The sequence below is a fragment of the Bos grunniens genome, chromosome 6 (genome assembly GCF_055505025.1).
Source record: "Bos grunniens cultivar Pamir isolate PY7600 chromosome 6, Bosgru_T2T1.0, whole genome shotgun sequence".
Classification (NCBI taxonomy): Eukaryota; Metazoa; Chordata; class Mammalia; order Artiodactyla; family Bovidae; genus Bos; species Bos grunniens.
The window spans coordinates 31,464,712-31,492,394 of NC_141170.1; the positions used below are offsets into that span (position 1 = coordinate 31,464,712).

At 39.8% G+C, this 27,683-nt stretch overlaps 2 protein-coding genes across 3 annotated transcripts in view; one reads left to right on the plus strand and one right to left on the minus strand.

Moving 5' to 3' along the window:
• Nucleotides 1-3,631, minus strand: part of MOB1B (MOB kinase activator 1B) — a 93,336-nt gene extending 89,705 nt beyond the window's left edge. The window contains exon 1 of the mRNA XM_086405488.1: nt 3,466-3,631. The gene's annotated coding sequence lies outside the window, so the exon portion shown is untranslated. The remainder of the gene's footprint in view (nt 1-3,465) is intronic.
• GRSF1 (G-rich RNA sequence binding factor 1) lies at nt 2,643-26,317 on the plus strand. 2 transcript variants are annotated; one of them, XM_086405485.1, is made up of 11 exons: nt 2,643-2,755; nt 3,444-4,161; nt 6,608-6,764; nt 7,905-8,060; nt 8,441-8,584; nt 10,942-11,077; nt 13,628-13,812; nt 14,751-14,872; nt 15,982-16,117; nt 16,459-16,534; nt 21,135-26,317. In XM_086405485.1, the coding sequence occupies exons 1-10, from the start codon at nt 2,733-2,735 to the stop codon at nt 16,506-16,508; spliced, it is 1,827 nt and encodes a 608-aa protein (XP_086261611.1). In that variant the 5' UTR covers nt 2,643-2,732; the 3' UTR covers nt 16,509-16,534; nt 21,135-26,317. The 2 variants fall into 2 exon arrangements, with proteins under 2 accessions (XP_086261611.1, XP_086261612.1); XM_086405486.1 differs by lacking the exons at nt 2,643-2,755; nt 3,444-4,161 and adding an exon at nt 4,212-4,451.
• Nucleotides 26,318-27,683: the final 1,366 nt, after the last annotated feature.

Sequence of the window (27,683 nt, forward strand, 5' to 3'; positions counted from 1 at the left end):
TTGGAAGTAACTGGTAGCTTCAATTCCTGAAGTTCTTTTGTATCTACTCAATGTAATAAACTTCCTTTAATCTTGGATGATGAATAGCACCTTAATCACAGGTTGCACAAATGGGCACTGTTTCTTTATGGTACTTGACTTCAGTTCCTTTTCCTTTTGCCACCCTAGGCTTATTGACATCCATGGTTCATGATTTTTTGTTTCTTTCAAATGCAAAGGCAGCTGTGGGGTGGGATCCTTTGAGATTAACTCAACTTCATTGCATATCAGAAGAAAGGTATGTTCACCTTTTGCAACTGAAGGGCACAGACAATAAAATGAGTCCCTTCATTTATTTGTTAGTAATCAGAACAATTGTCCCCTTCCAGCTCCTTTCCCAGCTCCTAATAATGTGCTCTTTAGAGCCAAGAGGGCTTCTTTTGAAGACATTCCTACTGATGGGAGGCGGTTGTTTTTCTCATTCTTTTTCCTTACTTTCCCCCAAATCCAGAGTGTATCTTTCTACCAATTTAGACTAGTTCTACCTCTGAAATTCTTGTCAGAGAAGCAGGCTGACACCCTGTCAGTGCTGTGCTGTGCCATGCTTAGTCACTCAGTTGTGTCTGACTCTTTGCAACCCCATGGACTATAGCCCACCAGGCTCCTTTGTCCCTGGGATTCTCCAGGCAAGAATAATGGAGTGGGTGACCATTCCCTTCTCCGGGGGATCTTCCTGATCCAGGGATAGAACCTGGGTTTCCTGCATTGCAGGCAGATTCTTTACCATCTGAGCCACCAGGGAAGCCCATTTAGTACTGTCAAAGTGAAAAGTGAAAGTGAAAGTCGCTCAGTCGTGTCTGACTCTTTACAACCCCATGGACTACATAGTCCATGGAATTCTCCAGGTCAGAATACTGGAGTGGGTAGCCTTTCCCTTCTCCAAGGGATATTCCCAACCCAGGGATTGAACCTAGGTCTCCCGCACTGCAGACAGATTCTTTACCAGCTGAGCCACAAGGGAAGCCCATTTAGTACTGTAGTAAGTGCTAAATAACCATACTAGAAGAATACGTTTATATGGTTTATGATTAAATTATCATAGACAAGGTGCTGGAGCTCTCTCCTATTTAATCTCTGTATCTGAGCTTGGATGCCTCTCCTCTTTCACCTTTCTAGGACCCCACACACCAATTATGCCTACTTTCTTCTAGTTACACAACTAAATTTTTATCACCAGACTCCTTTCCCAATATTTCAATATTACTCTCACTCAACTTAATCCAAACAAAGCAAAACATAGCCCACTTTTGACCTATATTTCCTTTACTGCCTTGAGCTTCCCTAGTGGTTCAAACAATAAAGAATCTGCCTGCCAATGCAGGGGACACAGGTTCGATCCCTGAACTGGGAAGATCCCACATGCTACAGAGTAACTAAGCCTATGCACCACAACTATCGAGCCTGTGCTCTGGAGCCTGGGAGCCACAACTACTGAGGCCACGTGCCACAACTACTGAAGCCTGCGTGCCCTAGAGCCCGGGCTAAGCAACAAGAGAAGCCATGGCAATGAGAAGCCAGCACACTGCAACTAGAGAGTGCCCTTGCTTGCTGTGAGATAAAGCCATGAAGCAATGAAGACTCAGCACAGCCAAAAATAAATAAAAAGATGAAGGCAAGACTAAATATGAGCAGAATTCCTAACATGTCCACATATTGTGATTTGTAGTAGTGATAATCTGTCAAGAAGAGCTAACCCATTTTCCTTCTTGAATGGGAGATCTAAGAAAAAACAATCTCTAGGATTCCTAAATGTTGTAGAAGACGTTCTCTTCTCTTTGATACTCCAGGTCCATAGAGCCAAGCCAGTCAGACATTTTTCTGTTCACTTTTGTTTTTGGTGAGGAAAGGTTTTCCAGGAAATACTGAACTTCCCTCTAAAAGTAGGCCAGAGTAAACAACTCAAACTTTAAATGCAATAATCTTGAAACTTTACCTCTACTATTAAAAACAAGACAACAGGGCCAAAATGGAGTCAGTTATGCTAAGCCTCACATTTTCTGCTTTCCCAGAAACAGAATCTTCAATGAGTCAGTCAGGAATTACCTTTTCCCCACTAGGGATATAATCTTCCTGATAGACCCCAACCAACCCCTGATAGACCTCAACCCCCTACAGGAAAGAGACCTTGGCACAACCAATCCACTTTTTGCTAGCATAATTTCTTTGTCCTGCCCTCTTCTGCCTAGAAAAGTCTTTCATTTTGTACAGCTCCTGTACAAAAGGGAGCTCCTTTTTACCTGCTAGATGGGATGCTGCCCAATTCATGAATTGTTAAAACCAGGAAGATCTTTAAATTATACTCTGTTGAATTTTGTTTTTTAATGCAACTAATCTGAATGTCATTTTTTCCTAAGTCATCAGTTTAAGATGAATAATGAAAGTGTGATTGACATGATCTTTGGAGTTTGCTTTAAAATATTCCAATTAAGGATGAAAAAAAAGGTTGGGAGTGGTGGTGAAGGCAGATGCAACAAGAATGAAAAATGTTGATAATTTCTGAAAGTCTAGAAATTTATCACCCTTTAGAGATTTTCCACAACAAAGTTTTAAAATTTTAGTTTTTTTCTATTTTTCACTCTCTTTTTTTTTTTCCCCCTACTAAAACTTGAGATGCTTGCCTATGGACAGAGGAGCCCGGTGGGCTACAGTCCATGCCATGTCAAGAGTCGGACAGGCCTTAGCAACTAAACATCATGGACTTGTCAGTTTCTGTTATGTGAGTACTGTAAGAGGCTAAATAATTAAAAGCATTATTTGTGATTAAAAAAAACAACACACAAAACCTGAGGGGGTTCTGGCCACAGGAAGAAAACAGCACAAGCAGTGCTTCGCAAACCTCTGCTTGTCTATTCGTGAATACACTGAATGCTCAGGGGACCCTCTGATCTGTTACACACGTTTCACTTGAAAGCAGAGCGTTCCTATGAAACCTGTTGGAAGCCAAAATGGCATAAAGGGAGCAAACAATTACCCCAGCACACATCTTGCTAACGCGATAAAGCACAGACGCTCAAAGACGCAGTTCAAAGCTATGGCAGGGAGATGTTGAGTAGTTTCCCAAGAGAAAGCGTGGTGATGCCACCTCAGCCTGTATCAAGGCTGCTGCAAAACGCTGTTATTTTCAATTTTCGTCTTTTCACATAAAAAAAAAATCACAGCTATCTACTAACAAAAATAGGTACTAATGTGGGTCTTCCATAAAAGCTAAGTGACCTGGAGTGAATTTTCCAACACCGGAAGAATATCTATATACGTTATTAGCATATAACTATCTACAGATTTCATTTTACAACTAATAAAGTTGGCTTTCCGCACATAACCCAAGCTGGGCCGGGGGTGGGGGGAGCGTTATTAAATCTCCGCCGGCATCTCAATTATAACCAGAGTATCACAATTTCCTCCAGAAGCGGCGCTTTGGCACTTCACCTCACAAGGCGGGAGAAACCGCACGGCGTCGGACGTCTCCAGCGGGCAATCCTCTCAGAACCGGAAGTCCTCTTCTCGCCTCAGTTTCCACGAAGTGAAAGAACCGCCGGCGGGTCGTACCGGTCCCCGGCCCCTCCCTACCCGCGGGCAGCCACGCCCCGAGGGCGGAGACCGGGCGGAGCCGCGAGCTCTCCTCCGCCTCCTCCCGACTCGCCGCTGCCCCCGGTGCCGGCGGCGCATGTGCCTGGCCACCCCTCCCCGGCCCTGGATTCCACTTCCTCTCCGCTGGCGCTGCCGCCGCAGCCGCCTTCAGGCCCCGCGCCGCCTCCGGAGTCCATGGCCGGGACGCGCTGGGTGCTCGGGGCGCTGCTCCGAGGCTGCGGCTGCAACTGCAGCAGCTGCCGGCGCACCGGCGCCGCCTGCCTGCCCTTCTACTCGACCGCCGGCTCCTTTCCCTCGGGAGTCTCGGGTCGCCGCCGCCTGCTGCTGCTGCTCGGGGCCGCCGCGGCCGCCGCCTCTCAGACGCGGGGCTTCCAGAGCGGGCCTGTGACCGCCGGGAGGCTGGCGGGCCCTCCCACAGCGGCCGCGTCCGCCGCCGCCGCCGCGGCCGCTGCCTCGTACCCGGCCCTGCGCGCCCCTTTGCTGCCGCAGTCACTGGCGGCGGCTGCGGCGGGCCCGGCGCGGGGTTACAGCCAGGTACGTGGGTGCCGAGAAGGGCCGCGCGCCGGACCCTCCCCCGGCCGCGCGCCCGCGCCCCTCGGCGTGCGTCTCGCCGGCGCGCGCGGGGTTCCGCGGCACGCGCCGCACCCCCCTTCCGCTCCCACCCCCGCCCGCCCAGTCCTCCTATTGGGCCCCAGAACAAGGGACGCTTTCCCAGGCCTCGGGTTTTCTCCTTGTTTTTGTTCTCCTCTCGAGTCTGTGGTCGGTTGGGCAGTGTAAGTGTGACTGGGGGTGAATGTTGAGGCCTTGTTTCCCGCCGGCCTATGGTAGGTTTTGTGAGGCGGTCTCCGTCCCCGCCGCGCATCCCTGTCGCTCCCCGCCCCCCGGTCGTGAAGTTGGGAGGCTGGACCCCCGGAGGGTCGGGACTTTATGTGTCGCACGAGCACTAGGCCTGGGCGGCCCTCGGCGCACCTCGCCGTCTGCTGCTGAGAAGCTTCCCGCACTCGCGTGGGCTGGGTTGGTGGGGGGTTGGGGGCACAAGCAGGCTGGTCCCCGGCGCTGTCCTCGCTCTCGAGTCCCGGGGGAAAGGCGGGTTGCCCCAGTTACTGAAGGTCACCTCCGCCTCTTCTGACGGAAGGTCCTTTAGGACCGTGGGTCACCGCCGGTGGGAAGGACAGCTTGGAGACCGATATGGGGGGAGGGGGGCCGAGGAGAGGAGGTGTCTGGGGCTGAGGATGACCTGGGGACCCAGGAGTGAGTCTACAGTAATTTACTTGATTTTTTAGTAAGTGTGTACAGATTGCAAATATTTTGTGCCTCATAGGAAGCTTTCCTTCTGCTTGTTAACGTGGCGTCTGGGAAATGTCAGCACACTTTTTTTGACTAACATGTTCCTGATGCCTTGGGTCGTATTTATCTTAATTCAGTTTTTGCTTCTCCTTGAACTTCGGGAAACTGGGAAGCTGATCAGCATGGCTACTGTCTGCCAGTGGCTGAGCTAATGGATTTGAATCTGGGCCCAATAGTTTTTGCTGCCCTTTTTTGTAAAAGCTTGTGATGCTTATGGAATTCTGGGAAAATGGGGAATGTTGTTTTGATTAAAAGAAAATAGTATGCCTTTGTGACCTGGCTGCTCTTTTTTTCTGATATTTTTTTCTGTGAATTTAGCTAATATAATGATATGTGTTGAGCCTTTACTAGTATTATACTGTGCTTGCATTATTGATTCCTTAAAATTATGTGTAAATCTTCGTGAAAATGACAGGAACATAAAAAAGCATGAAGTATCTCTCTTCAGTAGAGTGCAAGTCACTTGACTTAGAGCCTGTCTTCCCGTGTTGATAATCGTAGTGCTTGTTGCATTCTTATTAAATATGTATCAGGCCTTTGCTACACGTTCACATTTATCATTGACTCCTTAAAATTAGACAAGTTTTCATGTAAATGGTAGGATGGTACAAAGGAATCTGTTTCCTTAGCCTAGTAGAGTGCAAGTCTTAAAACCTGAGTTGTCTTCCCTGGTTATGGTTGTGGTGCTCGTTAGAACCTTGTTATGTTCCACTTTTTGTTTAGTTTCGTAAAATAGAGTTTTTTGCATGTGTCTCAAGCTCCAGTTACCTCACACTACTGCTTTTGTGATTAATGATCTTTTCCTTGACAGTTGACCTGACATACCAGTTGACAGGTTAATCTTTGCAAGTATCCTGCTGACTTGTTGATTTATACACTCCTAAATGTCTTTTATTAGCTCCCCTTTGCCTACCAGTTTAAGGACACACACTGAGCTTAACACTCAAGTCCTCTGCTGTGTGGTACCCAGTTCCTTTTGCCAGCTCATCTTCTTTGGCTCCTAATTGCACCCTGCAGTTTAGCTAAATGCAATTATTGCTGTTTTGCAAATGGGCTTCTGTTCCTACTGTTTGTTCCCCTTCTCAGACTGGACTGTCTGGCCCTTATATATTGCTCTCAGAATTCTAGCCTGCGTTCAGTGTTCATCTCATATCTTGTCTTGATTCTTTTGTTTGTGCTCTGTTTTCAATTTCTATAATATCTTTTATCGTAACTATAAACTTAAAACATCTTGTCCGTGTCCTTGTCCTGTGCTACATGGTAAGCTTTTTGAGATGGAGGCCCAGTTATGGCCTACTGTGGTTAGGAGGTGTTTAAATATTTGTCAAATTGAAGGGACCTCTCTTGTCCCGCCTTAACTAAAACACTATTAGGTGTAATTTAAGATTGATAAATTTAAAAACAAGCCTGGAATAAAATTTATATTCTGCCAAGCCATTATGCTGTGTATGCTTCTTGCTTTAGGATGTGCAATGTAAGCCAGAACAGGATGAGTTAGATTTGTGAATTTTCCTGGCCTCTGAAATAACTAATTGTCCCTAAAGAATAACATTCAGAGTCTTTTTGTAGAAATAAACATTTGCTAAGTACGTGTTCAAGATATATTTCTGCAATTCTTCATTTCTCTTGGAAGGAATCCAAAACTACCTACCTGGAGGATCTTCCACCTCTCCCTGAGTATGAATTGCCTCCGTCCAAGTTGGGAGAGGAAGTGGATGATGTTTATCTCATTCGAGCTCAAGGATTGCCATGGTCTTGCACTGTAGAAGATGTGCTTAGCTTTTTCTCAGGTATATTTTATGTATGTTTTAAATATGTAACTTTGGGACTCCACTGCAATCCAGTGGTTTTGACTCTGCTTCCACTGCAGGGGCACAGGTTTGATCTTTAATGGAGGGGGGACTAAGATCCCATGTGCCACATGGTGTGGCCAGAAAAAAAGTTGTAATTTCATTTGCGTAAAAGGTACTCCCATAAAATCCAAGTTAGACTATGCTGTAGACATCTTATTTGATGGATGGAAATTGTCTCATTCTGAGGACATCATATGTATTATTTGTCATATATACCAGATTTAAAGACCTTAAATATAGCAAAAATTTTAATGTTAAAACTATATGGTGTGAAACCAGTTTTTTCAGAAGTTTTAATGTGTGCATAACCTGTTAGTGGAAATATGTTAGTGAGAATATACTTCAGTAGTTCTTTGTAACACATATATTGTTGTTGTTGTTCCCTTAATAACATGTTTGAAGGTTTATGTATTTATGGTTGATTTTAAGCTTTTGTATCTTCCTCTGATTTTTAATTTTCCTGCTCCTTAAGAGGCTTCTAGAAGATGCTGGCTTAAATGTTACATGTTAAACAAACATGTAATACTATATTAAGTACCTGATGTGCATTGTATTTACATCTTCAACTTGCTCCCAATATAAGGAGTGCACAGTTTGGGGATGTCTTTTCTTTGGTAATGAAAAAGAGGAAAAGTTAAATTATGTTGCAGAGTTATTCTGATAGATATTTTAGAGTTCTTATGGATATGGTCATAACAAAGAAGACACTTATGCATAAACCTAACCATATTTTAATTCCTTGAATGATGTCAAACCAATCGTAGAAACATTTGGAAGGACATATTAATCACATTTTGTGTTGAGCCTAGCCTGATTTGCCATTTACTGATCATGAGGTCATAAACTTATGTGCTAAAGTTTGCTTATCTTTTCCACACGAAACATTTAAAGAGGCCACTACCATCATTAGCATTTGGATGCCTTTGGTGCTGAGGGTTTGTGTAAGGAAAATGGCAGGCAGTTTGGATCCTGCTTCATTTTGTTGTTGGAAGATTGCAACTCTGATTACTTGTATTGATATGATTGAGCTAAAACTTTGATTTCTGGTTTTGATTGATTTTACTCACAAACTTTCAGACTGCAGAATTCGCAATGGTGAGAATGGAATTCACTTCCTCTTAAATAGAGATGGGAAACGAAGGGGTGATGCCTTAATTGAAATGGAGTCTGAGCAGGATGTGCAAAAAGCCTTAGAAAAACACCGCATGTACATGGGGCAGCGGTATGTGGAAGGTACGTGGAGTCATATTATTGCTTTTTGGAATCATTACATTAAACTGTACTTTACAAAGCAGTTTCATTTGATCCTATGTTAAATATTATGAATAGTGAAGTAGTTAGATACTATGAATAACCCTTTTCCAAGGTGGGAAAATGAAGCTAAAAATAACCTGTTTCTTGTCTGTAAAACGAGGATGTTGACAAAGTTTACCTCTGATGTTGTGATGTTACAGCTGGCTCATGGTAAACATCTGAAAATGTCCTTTATTATTTTCACCAGAGAAGTATTATTACGTATGTTTTTAGATTCTTATATAATCTACCCAGTGTGATTATTTTTTAAATGGATTCTTTGTTATATAAATTTTGCATACCTTTTTTTTTTTGCTTAGTCTATGAGATAAACAATGAAGATGTGGATGCCTTAATGAAGAGCCTGCATGTCAAATCTGCACCTATGGTAAATGATGGAGTGGTTCGCTTGAGAGGACTTCCTTATAGTTGCAACGAGAAAGACATCGTAGATTTTTTTGCAGGTGCTTTTCAGTTATATCATGTTTGGGCCCTCATATCATCTTCCTCCCAGCTCCCCTAGTGGCTTAGTGGTAAAGAATCTGCCTGCCAGTGCAGGAGACTTCAGTTCAGTCCCTGGGTCAGGAAGATGCTTTGGAGAAGGAAGTGACAATCCACTTCACTATTCTTGCCTGGGAAATCCCATAATTGGGAGACTGGCAGGCTAGAGCCCATGGAGTCACAAAGAGTCAGACACGACTAAGTCACTAAAGAACAGAAACAGTCTTCTCCCTCCGTTGTTTCCTTTTATCTTAGGTGAACATTTTCCTAGTCAGTCAGTTCAGTGGTATTCAGTTGCTAAGTCGTGTCTGACTCTTTGCAACGCCATGGACTGCAGCAACGCCAGGCCTCTCTGACCATCGCCAACTCCTGGAGTTTACTCAAAATCATGTCCATTGAGTCGGTGATGCCATCCAACCATCTCATCCTCTGTCTTTCCCTTCTCCTCCCGCCTTTAGTCTTTCTCAGCATCACAGTCTTCTCAATTGAGTCAGTCCTTCACATCAGGTGGCCAAAGTATTGGAGTTTGAGCTTCAGCATGAGTCCTTCCAAAGAATATTCAGGGTTGATTTCCTTTAGAATGGACTGGTTGGATCTCCTTGCAGTCCAAGGGACTCTTAAGAGTCTTCTCCAACACCACAGTTCAAAAGCATCAATTCTTTGGCGCTCAGCTTTCTTCACAGTCCAATTCTCACATCCATACATGACCACTGAAAAAACGATAGCTTTGACTGGACGAACCTTTGTTGGCAAAGTAATGTCTCTGCTTTTGAATATGCTGTCTAGGTTGGTCATAGCTTTTCTTCCAAGGAGTAAGCGTCTTAATTTCATGGCTGCAGTCACCATCTGCAGTGATTTTGGAGCCCAAAAAAATAAAGTCTGCCACTGTTTTCACTGTTTCCCCATCTATTTGCCATGAAGTGATGGGACCGGATGCCAAGATCTGTTTTCTGAATGTTGAGTTTTAAGCTGCTAACTTTTTCACTCTCCTCTTTCACTTTTATCAAGAGGCTTTTCAGTTCTTCTCTTTATGCCATATGGGTGGTGTCATTTGCATATCTGAGGTTATTGATATTTCTCCTGGCAATCTTGATTCCAGCTTGTGCTTCATCCAGCCCAGTGTTTCTCATGATGTACACTTTGCATATAAGTTAAATAAGCAGGGTGACAATACACAGCCTTGACGTACTCCTTTTCCTATTTGGAACCAGTCCATTTTTCCATGTCCGGTTCTAACTGTTGCTTCCTGACCTGCATACAGATTTCTCAAGAGACAGGTCAGCTGGTCTGGTATTCCCATCTCTTAAGAATTTTCCACAGTTTATTGTGATCCACACAGTCAAAGGCTTTGGCATAGTCAATAAAGCAGAAATAGATGTTTTTCTGGAACTCTTGCTTTTTCGATGATCCAGTGGATGTTGGCAATTTGATCTCTGCTTCCTCTGCCTTTTCTCAAAGTAGCTTGAACATCTGGAAGTTCACAGTTCATGTACTGTAGAAACTGGCTTGGAGAATTTTGAGTATTACTTTACTAGTGTTTGAGATGAATGCAATTGTGCAGTGGTTTGAGCTTTCTTTGGTATTGCCTTTCTTTGGAATTGGAATGAAAACTGACCTTTACCAGTCCTGTGGCCACTGCTGAGTTTTCCAAATTTGCTGGCATATTGAATGCAGCACTTTCACAACATCATCTTTTAGGATTTGAAATAGCTCAACTGGAATTCCATCACCTCCACAGGCTTTGTTCATAGTGATGTTTCCTAAGGCTCACTTGTTTACAGGAGAAGTCTTCATTTGAAGTTCCAATATTTGTAGATTATATAAGTATTTTGACCTATCATGCTAATCTTTGAGGGTGTCACATTTAAAAGTGATTTCACATGAATTTTTTATTTTTTTCTATGAGGAAAACATTCTTTCATAAAAGTGGCTGTATTTGTCTAAGACAGCAATTTATATGATTTAAAGGCATTATTATCTAATTCTTAGCAGTAAGATATGCATCAGCAGTGATGTTAGTCTAAATTTCTATTTCACCTAATGTGTAATTAATGGCAAAAAACAAAGAGAGAGAGAGTTGTGTGTTTTAGATGGACTGCTTGGACCCTAAACATCCTGGGAATAGGTGAGTGTTATTGGCTTTTTACTGCATAATAATTTTCTTCCCATTAGGTGGGTATAGGCTTTGAGACTGGCAAACTAGCTGTTCAGTTTTACTAATAAAAAAGAAATTTTTAGAATGTGATTGAATGTATTAAGTTGTAAGACTAAAACAGCTCTTGTTAGCAGCACTAATTTGTAATAATTTTTGGACACCTAGGACTGAATATAGTAGACATTACTTTTGTCATGGATTATAGAGGGAGAAGAAAAACAGGAGAAGCCTATGTGCAGTTTGAAGAACCAGAAATGGCCAGCCAAGCCCTTTTGAAACACAGGGAAGAAATTGGCAACCGGTGAGTGAAGCAGATAGTAATGATGTAAAAAGATCAAACATTGGGTCATTTTCATAAACACAGTGTAACATGACTGTTAAATTATTTCAGTACAGACATGAGTTGTCAGATGTCCATCACTTAGATGAATAAATTGTTAACATTTGTTACATTTGCTGCATCTGTTTTTTCAGTTTATGTCTTTTTTTTTAACATCTCAATATTTATTATCTAATGCCAGTCCATAATCACATTTTCCTGTTTATACCCAAAGGTATAACCCAATAGGTTATACCTATTTATACCTTTTCTAGTTGCCTTCTTTTTCCCCACCAAAATCTAGACATGGTCCATACGTTACATTTGATTATTATGCTTGCAGTTCTATTAAGTTTGAGCAAATCCCCTTTCCCTTTTTATTCCCTTCTCCTTTTTATTATTTTTTTCCCCCATTAGGCCATGCCATGTAGCTTGTGGGATCTACATTCCCCAATTAGGGATTGAACCCACGCCTACAGCAATAAAACACTGAGTCCTAGCCACTTGACCACCAGGGAATTCACCGCCCCCCGCTTTTAATATCCAGTTGGCTTTTGAAGAAATTGAATCAGTGGTTCTGTATAGTGTCTCACATTCTGTATTTATATTTTTGCTTCCTCATGGTGTCCTTTAACTTACTCCTTTGTATCCTGTGTTATTTCCTGGTAACTAGATGTTAAAATCTTGGATTTATTCAGGTTAACATTTTGATATGAATACTCTATAGAGGCTTACCAGGTGCTCAGTGGTAAAGAATCTGCCTACCAATGCAAGAGATGCGGGTTTGATCCCTGGGTTGGGAAGATCCATGCTAGAGGAGGAAATGACAACCCACTCCAATATTCTTGCCTGGAAAATTCCATGGACAGGAACCTGGTGGGCTAGAGTCCATGCGGTCACAAAGAGTTGGACACAACTAAGCACGAGTTAGAACTGGACATGGAACAACAGACTGGCTCCAAATAGGAAAAGGAGTACATCAAGGCTGTATATTGTCACCCTGTTTATTTAACTTATATGCAGAGTACATCATGCGAAATGCTGGGCTGGAAGAAGCACAAGCTGGAATCAAGATTGCCAGGAGAAATATCAATAACCTCAGATATGCAAATGACACCACCCTTATGGCAGAAAGTGAAGAAGAAGTAAAAAGCCTCTTGATGAAAGTGAAAGAGGAGAGTGAAAAAGTTGGCTTAAAGCTCAACATTCAGAAAACGAAGATCATGGCATCCGGTCCCATCACTTCATGGGAAATAGATGGGGAAACAGTGGAAACAGTGTCAGACTTTATTTTTGGGGGCTCCAAAATCACTGCAGCCATGAAATTAAAAGACACTTACTCCTTGGAAGGAAAGTTATGACCAACCTAAATAGCATATTGAAAAGCAGAGACATTACTTTGCCAACAAAGGTCCATGTAGTCAAGGCTGTGGTTTTTCCTGTGGTCATGTATGGATGTGAGAGTTGGACTGTGAAGAAAGCTGAGCGCCAAAGAATTGATGCTTTAGAACTGTGGTCTTGGAGAAGACTCTTGAGAGTCCCTTGGACTGCAAGGAAATCCAATCAGTCCATTCTGAAGATCAGCCCTGGGATTTCTTTGGAAAGAATGATGCTAAAGCTGAAACTCCAGTACTTTGGCCACCTCACGCAGAGTTGACTCATTGGAAAAGACTCTGATGCTGAGCGGGATTGGGGGCAGGAGGAGAAGGGGATGACAGAGGATGAGATGGCTGGATGGCATCACTGACTTGATGGACGTGAGTCTGAGTGAACTCTGGGAGTTGGTGATAGACAGGGAGGCCTGGCGTGCTGCAGTTCATGGGGTTGCAAAGAGTCAGACACGACTGAGCGACTGAACTGAACTGAAGCACGAGCACAATAAATCTCCTTAGTAAATTTAAGAAATGTTGCCCATCTAGGTCTGTAAATGCAGATGACTCCTATAATTTGAGCTTGATAACCTAATTTGGAAAAGCATTGTTCAGAAGAAGGAAACTGGTTCCAGAAGCCTGAATTTAATAGTTCCACAGCCATACAGAAAGCAAGTTAGAACAGACATTTAGTTCATGAATTCTCCTTAGCCTCTAGTTAAGACCTGAGGCAAGTTAGCTCCTCGTATACAGTGACTTTTAATGTCTTGGCAGATACGATGAATTTTCACAGAAATGATTTGTAAGGCCTCAAGAGATTATTAATCAACTGTATTAAAAAATAACAAAACCTTTCTTAACAGATTCTTTTTATATATACAGTTGACCTTTGCATATTTGTCCTTGTGGAGTGAAATGGGGTGAAAACATTGGTAAAAGGAAACTGTTACCTTATGGAGGATTAAATCGTTGACCTGGTCTGTTGAGAGTACTTTTTCATGGGCTGATGTCTGTGTCCATTCTTACTTTTCTCCCCACTTGTTATCTTTGGACACCCATGTTTGTTGACCTTTGGAAATATATATGCATATTTTATTTTAAAAGAGTTCACTATGAAGTTAATTTGTACCATTTGCACATATTCACTTTTGTTTTGACATAGATATATAGAGATATTTCCAAGCAGAAGGAATGAAGTTCGAACACATGTTGGTTCTCATAAGGGAAAAAAAATAGCATCTTCTCCCACTGCTAAATATATAACTGAGCCAGAAATGGTCTTTGAAGAGCATGAAGTAAATGAGGATATCCGACCCATGACAGCTTTTGAAAGTGAGAAGGAAATAGGTAAGGACTTGCCTCTTATTGAAATTCATTGGATCTGCGTTGTATGTTTTGATATTTGTTTAAAAAAAAACTGTTTTATGACCATGTTGTATGACATTGTAATAGTATAGGATAAAGGGTATTGAGGTAAGTATTTAACATGTCTTTGAGTATAGTGTGTACTGTGAATACACAGTCTTCCCTCAGTATTCACAGGGGATTGGGTCCAGGACTCGTCATAGATACCAGAATCCATGAATGCTCAAGTCTGATAGTCAGCCCTCTGTATCCAGAGTTCCCAGGGTATGAAGGGTTGACTGTACAGGCCGAAGATACAGGTTTTTAAAAACTTTACTTATTTTTTTGTAGATTCTGTGTCAAAAGCCAGTTTTCACATATATAACAAAAAGAAGTAAGTTTGTCAGCATTTTAAACTTAAGCTGGGAAAAGATGTGTGTAAGAGAGCAGGATTGTTGACAAAGGAAGGAATGTTGTCTGCCTCCGTGTTTAATTATTCCTTTGATTCTTAATCCTAAAACAGTGTTTAGAATCTTGAAAGTTTGATAAATACGTTCTAAGTTTGTGCCCTAGAAATATCCCATTACCATATTAATTTTTTTTAAGTGATTGTAACCCAGGAAATTTCTTGCCTTTATTTTTCATTCATAATTGTTTTTCCTTCTCTTTGTTGTTAGAAAAAGATACGTTCTTTATAATCTGGTAATGGTTTGAGACACTAAATCCTTATAAGTGTTCAGGTGATATCTGTTAGGTGGGGGAAATTTCAGATGATTGGCTTTTAAATGGAAGCCCTCTTCCTTACTATTTGAAGAGGAATTGAGGATTTTGAAATTAAAATCAAAAAAAAAAAAAAGAAATTAAAATCATTCATAATTGCAGTCTGCGAATAACTCTGAAGCTTTGATGTTCCTGACAGTGCTTTTTGTTCCACTTCTCAGAATTGCCTAAGGAGATGTCAGAAAAGATACCAGAGGCTGTTGATTTTGGAACTACGTCTTCACTACATTTTGTCCATATGAGAGGATTGCCTTTCCAAGCCAATGCCCAAGACATTATAAATGTGTGTGGCAGTAAGATATCCAATCTCAATAGCTTTGAATAATAGTTCTGAAGTTTTGAATTTCTATTTGGGGAAGGTAGAGCAAGATGGCATCTCCATGACTCTGGAAGCTTGTTTTATTTTTGTTAGCTGAGAAGTGTGGGTTTTATTACATTTTCAAGTCATCTATAATGGCATAAAACGATTTTACAGATGCAGAATTATATGGTATAGGTTTAGTATTCAAAGTAAAAAAGCTTGGTTTTCTCTAAATTAGTTCAGTTAATTTTTGAGTTTAAAAAAAGACTCAGCTTTTCTCACATTGTAATTATCTAATAGACATGAATCTACTTATCCTAAATGCCTGGAGCTTTCAGTTGACCATATAACCTTCTTGCATCCAGCTTCCCTGATTTTTGAGAAAAGAAATTTTAAAAATATTTTATGATAGATATTATGTGAAATGAAAAGATACGAAACAACAAAGTACTTACTGATTTTCTGAACTTGAGGATGTATACTTAAGGTAGATCCAAAGCTGGAGCCTTCAGTTAGCAGGGGGTCATCAGAATTGTCATTATTTCAAAGAGCCTAATAGAAATCATATCTTTACCCAAATGAAGGTTGCACAGTCTCTTTAAAGAATTGCTTTCTGTTGCTTTGGTTTGGAATATTAACCACTCAATGTGGTAGCTCTGTTTAGGTGGTGCTGGTAAGAAGATGATTATTAGCTGCATGTCTGATTAAAACATGGTAAAAATGAATGATTATTAAGAAATGAAGTATTTTTGTTGGGTGATTTTTTAGAAACACAGAAGGATGTATATGGGAGGAATAATAAATGTAGTCTTTGTTGGTATAAAGGAAAGTTTGAAAACTATTTGTATATTATTGTATTTATAGTGTAAGTTCTCTATGAACAGATATTTGAAATATAACCTTGAGTTCTAAGAAGATCAGAAGAGCCAAATGAAATGGTAGATGTGTAATTACATAGTTGCTTAAAGAGATTTCCTAAAAATAAATTTATTAGATGTATGAATTAGAGTCTGAAAGAAAAGTGCAGGGCCACCAGACTTGTAGAAATTGGACCTAGTAACATTATGTTCCTTTTGGCTCTCTTTGTTTAGTTTTTTGCTCCATTGAAGCCTGTTAGAATCACCATGGAATACAGTTCCAGTGGGAAGGCCACTGGAGAAGCTGATGTGCACTTCGATACCCATGAGGATGCTGTTGCAGCTATGCTCAAGGATCGGTCCCATGTTCGTAAGTGCTGCCCATGATTTTTGTTATCAGTCTTGACAACAAATCCCTTTTACTGTTGTAGAGTTTACCCAGAAGTCTTTCATGGGGGAACTGTATTCTGCTAATACTATTAAATAAATGTAAAGAAGACAAAACTCTACCTTATAATGAGAAACATTTATTTGTCTATTTACTATTCTGAATATTTCTATCCAGAGTTAGGTTTTGTTTTGTTTTCGTTTTTAACTAAGGAAAGGATGGGACAGAGGGTTTGAGTTACTGGCTAAACTCAAAAAAATGGCTACAGTATTACTTCTGCCTTTGTAACTTTTTAAAAATGGACCCTTTTATGTTATTCTCAGATCATAGGTATATTGAATTGTTCCTGAATTCATGTCCGAAAGGAAAATAAAACTTCAAAGGATTCCAGATAATAAGGTAAATTTAAGAGGTAGAATTGTGGAAATTATTTTCAGTTGATAAATTAATCATTAACTCACTAATTTGTAATATGTAAAACCATTCTCTTTTTAATAAAGATCAAACTAATCATGATTGAAGCCTCACTATAAGAAATGAAATTCTCCTGGGAAATAGAATTCATTATGATCGTACAATGGCTTGATTTTCCTATTAGAATCCCTTTGCATCATTCCCAGCATTCATCATTCTGTGTGCCTAAAAATAATTTTTCACCTTTAGTAACTGTATATTATAATACACTGAAAATGTGCCTCATATTAGCTTGTCTTCCTAAAAAATTAACTCACATTTCTTAGTTCTAAGATACAGCCTTGTCTAACTCAGTGAAACTATGAGCCATGCCTTGTAGGGCCACGCAAAATGGACAGGTCATGGTAGAGAGTTCTAACAAAATGTGGTCTAATGGAGAAGGAAATGGCAAACCACTTCAGTATTGCCTTGAGAACCCCATGAACAGTATGAAAAGGCAAAAAGATATAACACTGAAAGATGAATTCCCCAGGTCTGTAGGTGCCTGGTATGCTGCTGGAGAAGAGTGAAGAAATAACTTGAGAAAGAATGAAGAGACCAGACCCAAAGTAAAAACAACACCCAGTGGTTGATGTGACTGGTGGTGGAAGTAAAGTCCGATGCTGTAAAGAACTATATAGCATAAGAACCTGGAATGTTAGGTCAATGAATCAATGATAGGTCAATGTTAGGTAAATTGGAAGTGGTCAGACAGGAGATGGCAAGAGTGAACATCGACATTTTAGGAATCAGTGAGCTAAAAGTGGACTGGGATGGGTGAATTTAACTCTAGTAGTCATGTATGGATGTGAGAGCTGGACTATCAAGAAAGCTGAGCACCAAAGAATTGATGCTTTTAAACTGTGGTGTTGGAGAACACTCTTGAGGGTCCCTTGGACTGCAAGAAGATCCAACCAGTCCATCCTAAAGGAGATCAGTCCTGAGTGTTCATTGGAAGGACTGATGTGGAAGCTGAAACTCCAGTACTTTGGCCACCTGAAGCGAAGAGCTGACTCATTTGAAAAGACCCTGATGCTGGGAAAGATTGAAGGCAGGAGGAGAAGGGGACGACAGAGGATGAGATGGTTGGATGGCATCACCGACTCAATGGACCGGAGTTTGGGTAATGGACAGGGAGTTGGTGATGGACAGGGAGGCCGGGCGTGCTGCGGTCCATGGGGTGACAAAGAGTCGGGCACGACTGAGCAATTGAACTGAACTGAACCATTATATCTACTACTGTGGGCAAGAATCCCTTAGAAGAAATGGACTAGCCCTCATAGTCAACAAAAGAGTCTGAAATGCAATTCTGGGGTGCAATTTCAAAAACAACAGAAGGATCTCTTGTTTGTTTCCAAGGCAAGCCATTCAGTATCACAGTAATCCAAGTCTGTGCCCCAACCAGTAATACTGAAGAAGCTGAAGTTGAATGGTTCTGTGAAGACCTACAAGACCTTCTGGAACTAATACCCAAAAAAGATGTTCTTTTCATAGGGGAATGGAATGCAAAAGTAGGAAGTCGAGATACCTAGAGTAACAGGCAAATTTGGCCTTGGAGTACAAAATGAAGCAGGACAAAGGCTAACAGTTTTACCAAGAGAACGCATTGGTCATAGCAAACACCCTCTTTGAACAACATACAAGAAAACTCTACACGTGGACATCACCAGATGGTCAATACTGAAATCAGATTGATTCTTTGCAGCCAAGATGGAGAAGCTCTATACAGTCATTGAAAACAAGATCAGAAGCTTACTGTGGCTCAGATCATGAACTCCTTATTGCCAAATTCAGACTTAAATTGAAGAAAGTAGGGAAAACTACTAGACCATTCAGGTATGACTTAAATCCCTTATGATTATGCAGGGGAAGAGGCAAATAGATTCAAGGGTTTAGATCTGATAAGACAGAGTGCCTGAAGAACTATGGACAGAGGTTCATAACGTTGCACAGGAGGCAATGATCAAGACCATCCCCAAGAAAAAGAAATGCCAAAAGACAAAATGGTTGTCTGAGGAGGTCTTACAAATAGCTAAGAAGAGAAGCAAAAGGCAAAGGAGAAAAGGAAAGATATACCCATTAGAATGCAGAGTTCCACAGAATAGCAAGGAGAGGTAAGAAAGCCTTCCTAAGTGATCAGTGCAAAGAAATAGAGGAAGACAACAGAATGGGAAAGACTAGAGATCGCTTCAAGAAAATTAGAGATACCAAGGGAACATTTCCTGCAAAGAAGGGCACAATAAAGGACAGAAACGAGCTGGACCTAACAGAAGCAGAAGATATTAAGAAGAGGTGGCAAGAATACATGGAAGAACTGTACAAAAAATATCTTCATGACCCAGATAACCACGGTGGTGTGATCACTCACCTAGAGCCAGACATCCTAGAATGTGAAGTCAGGTGGGCCTTAGGAAGTGTCACTACAAAGAAAGCTAGTGGAGGTGACTAGTGGAGGTGATGGAATTTCAGTTGAGCTATTTCAAATCCTGAAAGATGATGCTGTTAAAGTGCTGAACTCAAGGGGATATGTCAGCATATCCATGTCAAATATGGAAGCAAATGTGGAGAACTTAGCAGTAGCCACAGGACTGGACAAAGTCAGTTTTCATTCAAATCCCTAAGAAAGGCAATCCCAAAGAATGTTCTCATTACCACACAATTGCACTTAACTCAAATGCTAGTAAAGTAAAGCTCAAAATTCTTCAAGCAAGGCTTCAACAGTATGTGAACCATGAACTTGCACATGTCCAAGCTGGATTTAGAAAAGGCAGAGGAACCAAAGATCAAATTGCCAACATCCGTTGGGTCATCAAGAAAGTAAGAGTTCCAGAAAAACATCTACTTCCGCTTTATTGACTACACCAAAGCCTTTGACTGTGTGGATCACACCAAACTATGGAAAATTCTTAAGAGACGGGAATACCATACCACCTTACCTGCCTCTTGAGAAATCTCTACGCAGGTCAGGAAGCAACAGTTAGAACTGGACATGGAACGACAGACTGGTTCCAAATAGGAAAAGGAGTATGTCAAGGCTGTATATTGTCATCCTGCTTATTTAACTTACATACAGAGTACATCATGTGAAATGCTGGGCTGGATGAAGCACAAGCTGGAATCAGGATTACTAGAAGAAATATCAATAACCTCAGATATGCAGATGACACCACCCTTATGGCAAACAAATGAAGAACTAAAGAGCCTTTTGATAAAAAGTGAAAGAGAAGAGTGAAAAAAGCTGGCTTAAAACTCAACATTCAGAAAACAGATCATGGCATCTGGTCCCATCACTTCATGGCAAATAGATGGGGAAACAGTGGAAACAGTGACAGGCTTTATTTTCTTGGGCTCCAAAATCACTGCAGATGGTGACTGCAGCTATGAAATTACAAGACGCTTGCTCCTTGCAAGAAAAGCTATCACCAACCTAGACAGCGTATTCAAAGGCAGAGATACTACTTTGCTAACAAAGGTCCATACAGTCAAAGCTGTGGTTTTTCCAGTGGTCTTGTATGGATGTGAGAGTTGGACCATAAAGAAAGCTGAGCACTGAAGATTGTGCTTTTGAGCTGTGGTGTTGGAGAAGACTTGAGAGTCCCTTGGACTGCAAGGAGATCCAACCAGTCAATCCTAAAGGAAATCACTACTGAATATTCATTGGAAGGACTGATGTTGAAGCTGAAACTCCAATACTTTGGCCACCTGATGCGAAGAACTGACTCATTGGGATAGACCTTGATGTTGGGAAAGATTGAAGGCAGGAGGAGCAAGGGACAACAGAGGATGAGATGATTGGATGGTATTAGCAACTTGATGGGAATGTGTTTGAGCAAGCTTTGGGAGTTGTTGAAGGACAGGGAAGCCTGGCGTGCTGCAGTCCATGGGATCGCAAAGAGTTGGACAGGACTGAGCAACTGAACTGAACTGAAGGTATTTTTAAGGTGTTTAAAACAATACATTTGAAACCAGGGTGTATCATGGATTTATATACGTTTAATATACTACTGCTTCTTTTCCGAAAACGGTGTCATGAAAACTGTTTTCCTAGGAAGTACATAGATTTCATAGAGTTTTATCTGTGACAAATCAAGTAGATATATTTTGATGTTGCTTCCCTGACTCAGTGCTATGTTGTATCTTTTTCCCCGTAATTAATATATTGTGATCGTATTTCTACATGTAGTGGTGCATTACTTTAAAACATTTAACTGTAATGATTTCTTGAAAACACATGGGGCATTTCTTTACTGTAGTCAGGCCATTTTTGGATATAAAATCCCACAGTTGTGGGCCTTAAATATATTTATGTTAGCTAAAATCTGTGTAAAATATATTTTGTGTTCAACCTTGAAAATCTGCTGTCTTTCTACCAGGCTGCAAACACTCATGCCTAACTAACTTTCTTTATCTTAGTTGTTTGTTAGATAACTTGCAGTAAATCAGAAAGAAAAAAAGTATTGAATTTGTAGTTTTAAATGATATGGGAATGTGTGCAGCACTTTTTTAGTTTGAGTAAAAATGTGCAACTTTTTTGTTTCATTTTCAGGATGAAGCAAGAAGCATTTCATTTGCACGTCTTTCTTGGACTTGGGATCTAAAGTTCCAGTTTTTTAGCAGCAACTGCTAGAGAAGCGATTTCAAGATTTTGGGTTAATTGCTTAAAAGAAAAATTCCATAGTGGACTGTTCAGAAAAAAAGATTCAGTTTAGGATTATGATACAAACCTCAAATTTAGTTTTTTTGTTTAAATTGTCCAGGATCTGGTTTAAAAATCTGGTCTTTATTTTATATAATTAAAGTTTGTTTTCATAGATGATTTGTGACCCAGAAGGCTACATATTTTTATTCAGCACTGTCCTTTAAAATATTTCTCCCATTTTAAAAGTTATCCATTTGAGGTTTTGGATTTTGCCTATAAATTAAGAGATACAATGTAAAACTTTTCATGGAATAAAATACTGATTTATTTTAGCCAAATACTCACCAAAGCAAGGAAAAGTTTCAGGCCCTTGAACCATTATAGTTTTGCAGAGCTATTTTAATTTTAGATGTATTTGATTACTTAGATGGGGTAGGAATTAAAAAAACAAAACAAAATAAATACCACATGTTAGTGAGTGTAAATGACAATAATTTGGCAGTTTTATGTCTTAGAAATGTTTTGCCTTTTTCAGCCTTGTGCTAAAGGCATTTAATATTGGTGCCTGTATAATTAAGGAGGGAATTATAGTCTCAACTTAAAAGTTGTCTAACCCATCCCCTCCTCATCCCAGTGAGCCCCCCCCTCCCGCCCCCCCGCTCAATCATCTTGTTTTGATTTTGGGGTAAACCTTAAGGTGTGTGTTAGTCTAAGAACTGTGAAGTGACATGTCATAACAGTCCTGACTTGTAAGGACATTAATGGCTTCACTTGAATTTAAACCAGCTCTAGGTAGGAAAAAAATCTAGTCTCCTCATTTGCTTTTTCAGTGGGGTAGCACATCCCATATTTTAGAACAAGTAGGGGTGCCTTGCTTAAATAAAAATAGCATTTAATGTATAATTGTGTGAAAGGTTTATGGGTAAAGCTGTATTTCTGTCACATTGTGGCAGTATCTTCTGCTTTAATATTAAACAGCTTGTTATTTAAATACTGGATCAAAATGGCTGGCTTCAAATTGTAGTCATTAATAAACTAACTTTATGTGAACCTGTGTAGGAGAATCAAAGTTCTGTATAGTTTCTTTGCCTTGTTCCCCTTCTCAGGGTGACAACTGTCACGTGGTTACCAGGAGATGCAATTCTAGTTCTTAAAGTTGAATTAGCCCAGATTTCTGAGAGGTGGTATCTGAAAGAGAGATTATGCCTTCTCTCACTTAAATCATAACCATCTTTGAATACCAGCTAAGATGAAATCGCTGTACTATAAGTAGTCAATAAATGAAGACTTATTTCAGGCTGAAGATTACCTAAGAGTATTTATTTTGGAGTGTGTGAATCAACCTAATATATTTTTGTTACGTCAAGTCCTGGTCTATTAATATAAGAAGAAATGGTTAATTTTTAGTTGTGTTTGTTTTTATCATCCTATAAGAATGTGATTCAATCAACCAGCTTAACATCTTCCATGTTACTACCTAGATAGAAATGTATTTCCATACGTGGTTGAGTGTACTGAGCTATGTAAACTGGTGTCTGTCGCTGTATGAGCTATTAGAATATGATCTTTTCTCTCTCTCTCTCTGTACAACTCTTAGAAAAGAATGAGAGCAAGATGTTCTGTGGTGGGTAAGCTTGAAGGGATATATCTTCTTACCATACTAGTGGCCAAGTTCTCAAAAAAAAAAAACAAAACCCGGCGTGCATTCTTGGGAAGTCATCTTATGAATTCATGTAATACTTTCCAATACTCCCTTTAATAGGTTATTGCTCATAATTTATGTTAGTAATAGCTGACAAGGCAAATGTAGTGCAGGAAAGAGAAGAAAAGCAGCACATAATAGAATAAAAGTAATTTTTATTTTTATCCAATCTAAAGACATACTCCCCCCCGCCCCTCAAAATGTGACAAAACTAGTTTGTGCATCATCATTTTCTATTGAAAGAATAGTGGCAGTGAATTTGCTCTTGTCTTTGGGTCCTTTGTGTCTTTATAATCTCCTCTGTGGTAAAGCTGTCAAAAATAGTGGGATTGGATGTGTCAAAGTTTACCTGTATCCTCCTTTGGGCTGCTCAAAAGAATTACAAGGAAGGGATACTGATAAGGAGCATATAGATACCAAGGGGAAAATTGCTGAAGACTGTGTTCTGATCTGACATACTGTTAGCAGAGAGTGAAGCAGAACCGTTTTGTTTGTCCCTCTGTGTCTGGGTGAGAGGCTTCTGCCAGGTGCGGGGGGAGACTGAACCCACTATGGAGCGAAAGGCTCTGAATCCTCCTCAGTATTTCTGCAGTGTGGCCAGGAAGAACCAGGAGAAAGCCACTGCTATTATGTGACATTCTGAGGAAGTGACCCTGCTAATTATTAGTTAACATACTCTATTGGCATCCTCTGCCCTACAGTCCCTTAGCACAATGGTCTGCAACCTTTTTGGCACCAGGGACTGGTTTTGTGGAACAATTTTTCCACAGATGGTTTCATAATGATTCAGGGGCATTGCATTTATTATGCTGCAGCTGATCTGATAGGAGGGGGAGCTCAGGTGGTACTGTGAGCAATGAGGAATGGCTGTAAATGCAGATGAAGCTTTTCTTTGCTTGCCCGCCTTCTGCTCACCTCCTGCTCTGTGGCTCAGTTCCTAACTGGAGTGCTCCATGGCCCAGGGGTTGGAGACCCCCTGCCTTAGCAGGTTCTCATTTGAGAGATTTTTCTCTGGGTTACATCCTATTTATCTTATAATTTAAAACATACTGTTACTTTGAGAATTTTCCCTAAATTAAGTGAAAGGGTTGACATTGAATTAATAGGACCTGAATTAGTAGAACGGCATATTTCAGCAGTAAAGTGCCTAAGTTTCAGCAGTTTAGGAAAAAAAAAATTGCTCTAATGTAGTAGGAATACATTTTCCTTGCCTGAATTCAGCAGATTAAAAAATAAATCTCTGAAGTTTGTACTAAGGGAATAAAGCTGCTATAAACATTTGTGTGTAGGTTTTTTGTGTATACATGAGATTTCAGCTCATTTGGGTAAATACCAAGGAGTGCGATTGCTGGATCATATGGTAACACTATGTTTAGTTTTGTGAAAACCTGCCAAAATGTCTTCCAAGATGGTTGTACCATTTTGCATTTCCACCAGGAATGAATAAGAATTCCTGTAGCAACTCATCTTTGCCAGCATTTGGTGGTGTCAGTGTTTTGAATTTTAGCTATTCTAATAGGTGTGTAGTGGTATTTAGTTTTAATTTGAAGGTCCATAAATTGTATAAGATATTGACATCCTTATATACATTTGCATGGGCATGTTGTCTTTGGTGAATTGTCTGTTCAGATCTTTTGCCCAGTTTTTTAGTTGGGTAGTTTCCTTACTGAATTTTAGGAAGAGGATAGGGAGATTTGATTTGGTTCTAAAGCCTTGATAATACAAGAATAAACAGGATAATTTAAAGTTTTTGTGTTTTTACTTTTTGAAGGAAATAAAATTCAAGAGATATGAAAGGGTATATAGTGAACAGTCTCCTTCCATCCTGTACTTCAGCCACCTAGTTCCTCTTCTCAGGCAACCATGTCATCATGGTTATATTTTCTAATGTAAACTTCCAGTGATTTTACTATATAATAGGTGAATATTGGCATTTTCATTTATTTTAAAAATATACTATTCTTTACCTTTTTTTCCCATTTAATACATCCTAAATATTTTATATTGGTACATAAAATCCTTTCTCATTTTTTAAAATGGTTATACAGTATGGATGTAATTTATAATTTAACCTGTCATTACTGATGAACATATAAATTGTTTATAGTCATTTGCTATTTTAATGCTGGAGTGAATTACCTTGTATAAATTTAGATCATTTTGTACCTGCATAAATTTCTCTATAGGATAAATGGTCAGAGCATGTGCACTTGTAAACTTATATCTAAAATTCAGTTTCTATCTGTAGCTTGTTTTTTCTTAGTTTGCACCAGCAATGCAAGTCCCCATTTCTCCACAACCCCCTCAAACAGTGTATTAGCAATCTACCCTTGCCAATCTGCCAAGGTTAAAAATACACAATTTCTTCATATTTAAAGGCTTTTGGATTTTCTTTTGTATGAACTTGTCTTCATAGCCTGTCCCCATATTTCTTTTTCTCTTATAATCCCCATCTACTTATCCTCATTAATTTTAAAACAGATTCAAGATAACCATCATTTTTTCTGAATATATGTATATCCTATATTTCTTTTTAAAAATAGGACTTTAGGGACTTTCTTGGCTTAAGACTTGTGCTTCCAATTCAGGGGGGGTGGGTTCAAGCTCTGGTCAGGGAACTAAGATCCCACATGCTGCTCAACCCCCCCAAATTTAAAAATAACCATTACTCCTAAAAATACTAATTTCTTATCAAATAATTTCTCAAAAAGTACATTTGAATCAGGATCTAAGCAACAGTCCATACCCTGCAGTGGTTATTATGTCTCTTTTTCCTCTGCAACATGTTTTAATAACATTTTAATAAAAACTTCAAATATTTGGAAAAATTGAATGCCTATACATACTACCACCTAGATTTTGGAAGTAACATTTTACCATATTTTCTTCATGTATTTATGCTTCCATCAATGCATTTTGTTTATGTGTGTCCAAGTTGTAGACATCTATACTTGAATCTTAAGCTTTGTAGCATCCGTATTATTAAGTAGACTTCTTATTCTTGGGGTAAAATGTACAGTGATGTGAACAAATGTTACTTTGATGAGTGTTGATACATGACGCTGTAACCCAAACCCCTTACAAGCTGTGGAGCATTTCCATCACATCAGAATATTTCTGCAGTCGGTTCCTGTTCCTCCTCCGTCCTTTAAGGTTAGGATTTTGTTTTCACCATAGTTTCGTCTGTAAATAGAATCATTATATATTCTTATGTAAATTTCTCCCACTCTGCATTTGTTGACATTCATCTTTGTGTGTCAGCCCTTTGTTCCTTTTCATTGCTGAGTAGTATTTCACTGTATGAATATGCTATAGTTTAATTTTTCACTGGTCTGGTGAAGGGCTGTTTATTTTTTGGCTATCATGAATAAAGTTGCTATGAATATCATGTGCAAGGCTTCTTGTGGACCTACGTTTTAATTTCTTTTGGGTAAGTACATAGTGGAATATCCTGAATTGCAAGGAGATATATATATATATATATATATATTTTTTTTTTTTTTCTTTTTCTTTTTTTCCTAGCCATGCCACACAGCATATGGAGTCTTAGTTCCTCAGTAAGGGATTCAACCTGTGCCTCCTATAGTGGAAGTGTGGAATCCTAACCACTGGACTTCTGAGGAAGTCCCAAGGTTGATATATATTTAATTTTACTAGAAATTGACGTACCCTTTTCCAAAGTGATCATTCTATTTTAGATATCCCAAACAATATGACAGTTCCAGTTGGTCCACATCCTCACTATTTGATATTTCCAGCCTGTAATTTTAGCCATTCTCTGTGTAAAATAAGACACACAAAAGGTTTTAATTTACTGTCCCAATCAGTGATGTTAAGCATATTTTTGTAAGCTTATTGACCAAATATCTTAAGTGAAATTGAAGTTTCTGTTTTTTGTTTCTTTTATGTTTCCCCTTCCATTTTATTTATTGGAGAAATGCTGTGAACCTTTAGTGGTTTCTACAGGCTGAGTTTGAGTTTCACTGATCGCCTTTCAGTGATGTCAAGTGACCACTTTTCTACTGTGTGTGGTCTTTTTCTTAGTTAAGTGGCAAGAGCCCTTCTCACAATGAGCTGGCTTTAAACACACCCTCCCCCGCCCCCCAGTTTGTCACTTTATTGGCTTTTCGTGGCAGAAATTACGTGGTAGGTTTTTAAATCTCCCTTTTTTATGGCCTCTGGGTTCTGTGTCAGAACTAGGAGGTTCCAGTGAAGTGATTTTGAAAGCACCTGGTGATAAAGCATGAAGGTGTGTAGCCAAATTGACTCTAGGATATGGACTACTCCAAGAAACTCAAGAAACATCACTATAGTACATTTAAGAATAAGCTTTTCAAATGTTCCAGACTAAATCTGAAGCCTGTGAAATTTCACAAATATATTCAAAGACTTGTGATTTGAAAACTCACTTCGTTCTAACTGAAACAGAGAGGCCCTCAACCTTTCTGTCACTTGATGACGTTTGGAAATGTAGACCAGAACTAATAAGAAGCTGAGTTACTTGGAATTTCTAGTAGGCTGGCTATAATTCCATCCGTTTCTTGCCCCCTCAAGAGAGCAAATAGGGGAATACAGGTGGTAATATTGGCTAATTTTTAACCTCTAATTTACAAGAACAAACCTATTGGTGACAGACCTTACAACTGAATATGAATGATACTATTGTGCTGAGATGGAGAAGGAAATGGCAACCCACTCCAGTATTCTTGCTAGAGAATTTCATGGACAGAAGAGCCTGGTGGGCTGCTGTCCAT

Bases quoted from the DNA above. Each gene is read 5' to 3' on its own strand.
- GRSF1 (XM_086405485.1), top strand. From the start codon at position 2,733: ATGGACTTGTCAGTTTCTGTTAT. The intron at 2,756-3,443 runs GTGAGTACTGTA...AATTTCCTCCAG, and splicing joins GACTTGTCAGTTTCTGTTAT to AAGCGGCGCTTTGGCACTTC. The intron at 14,873-15,981 runs GTGTGTGGCAGT...CTCTTTGTTTAG, and splicing joins ATGCCCAAGACATTATAAAT to TTTTTTGCTCCATTGAAGCC.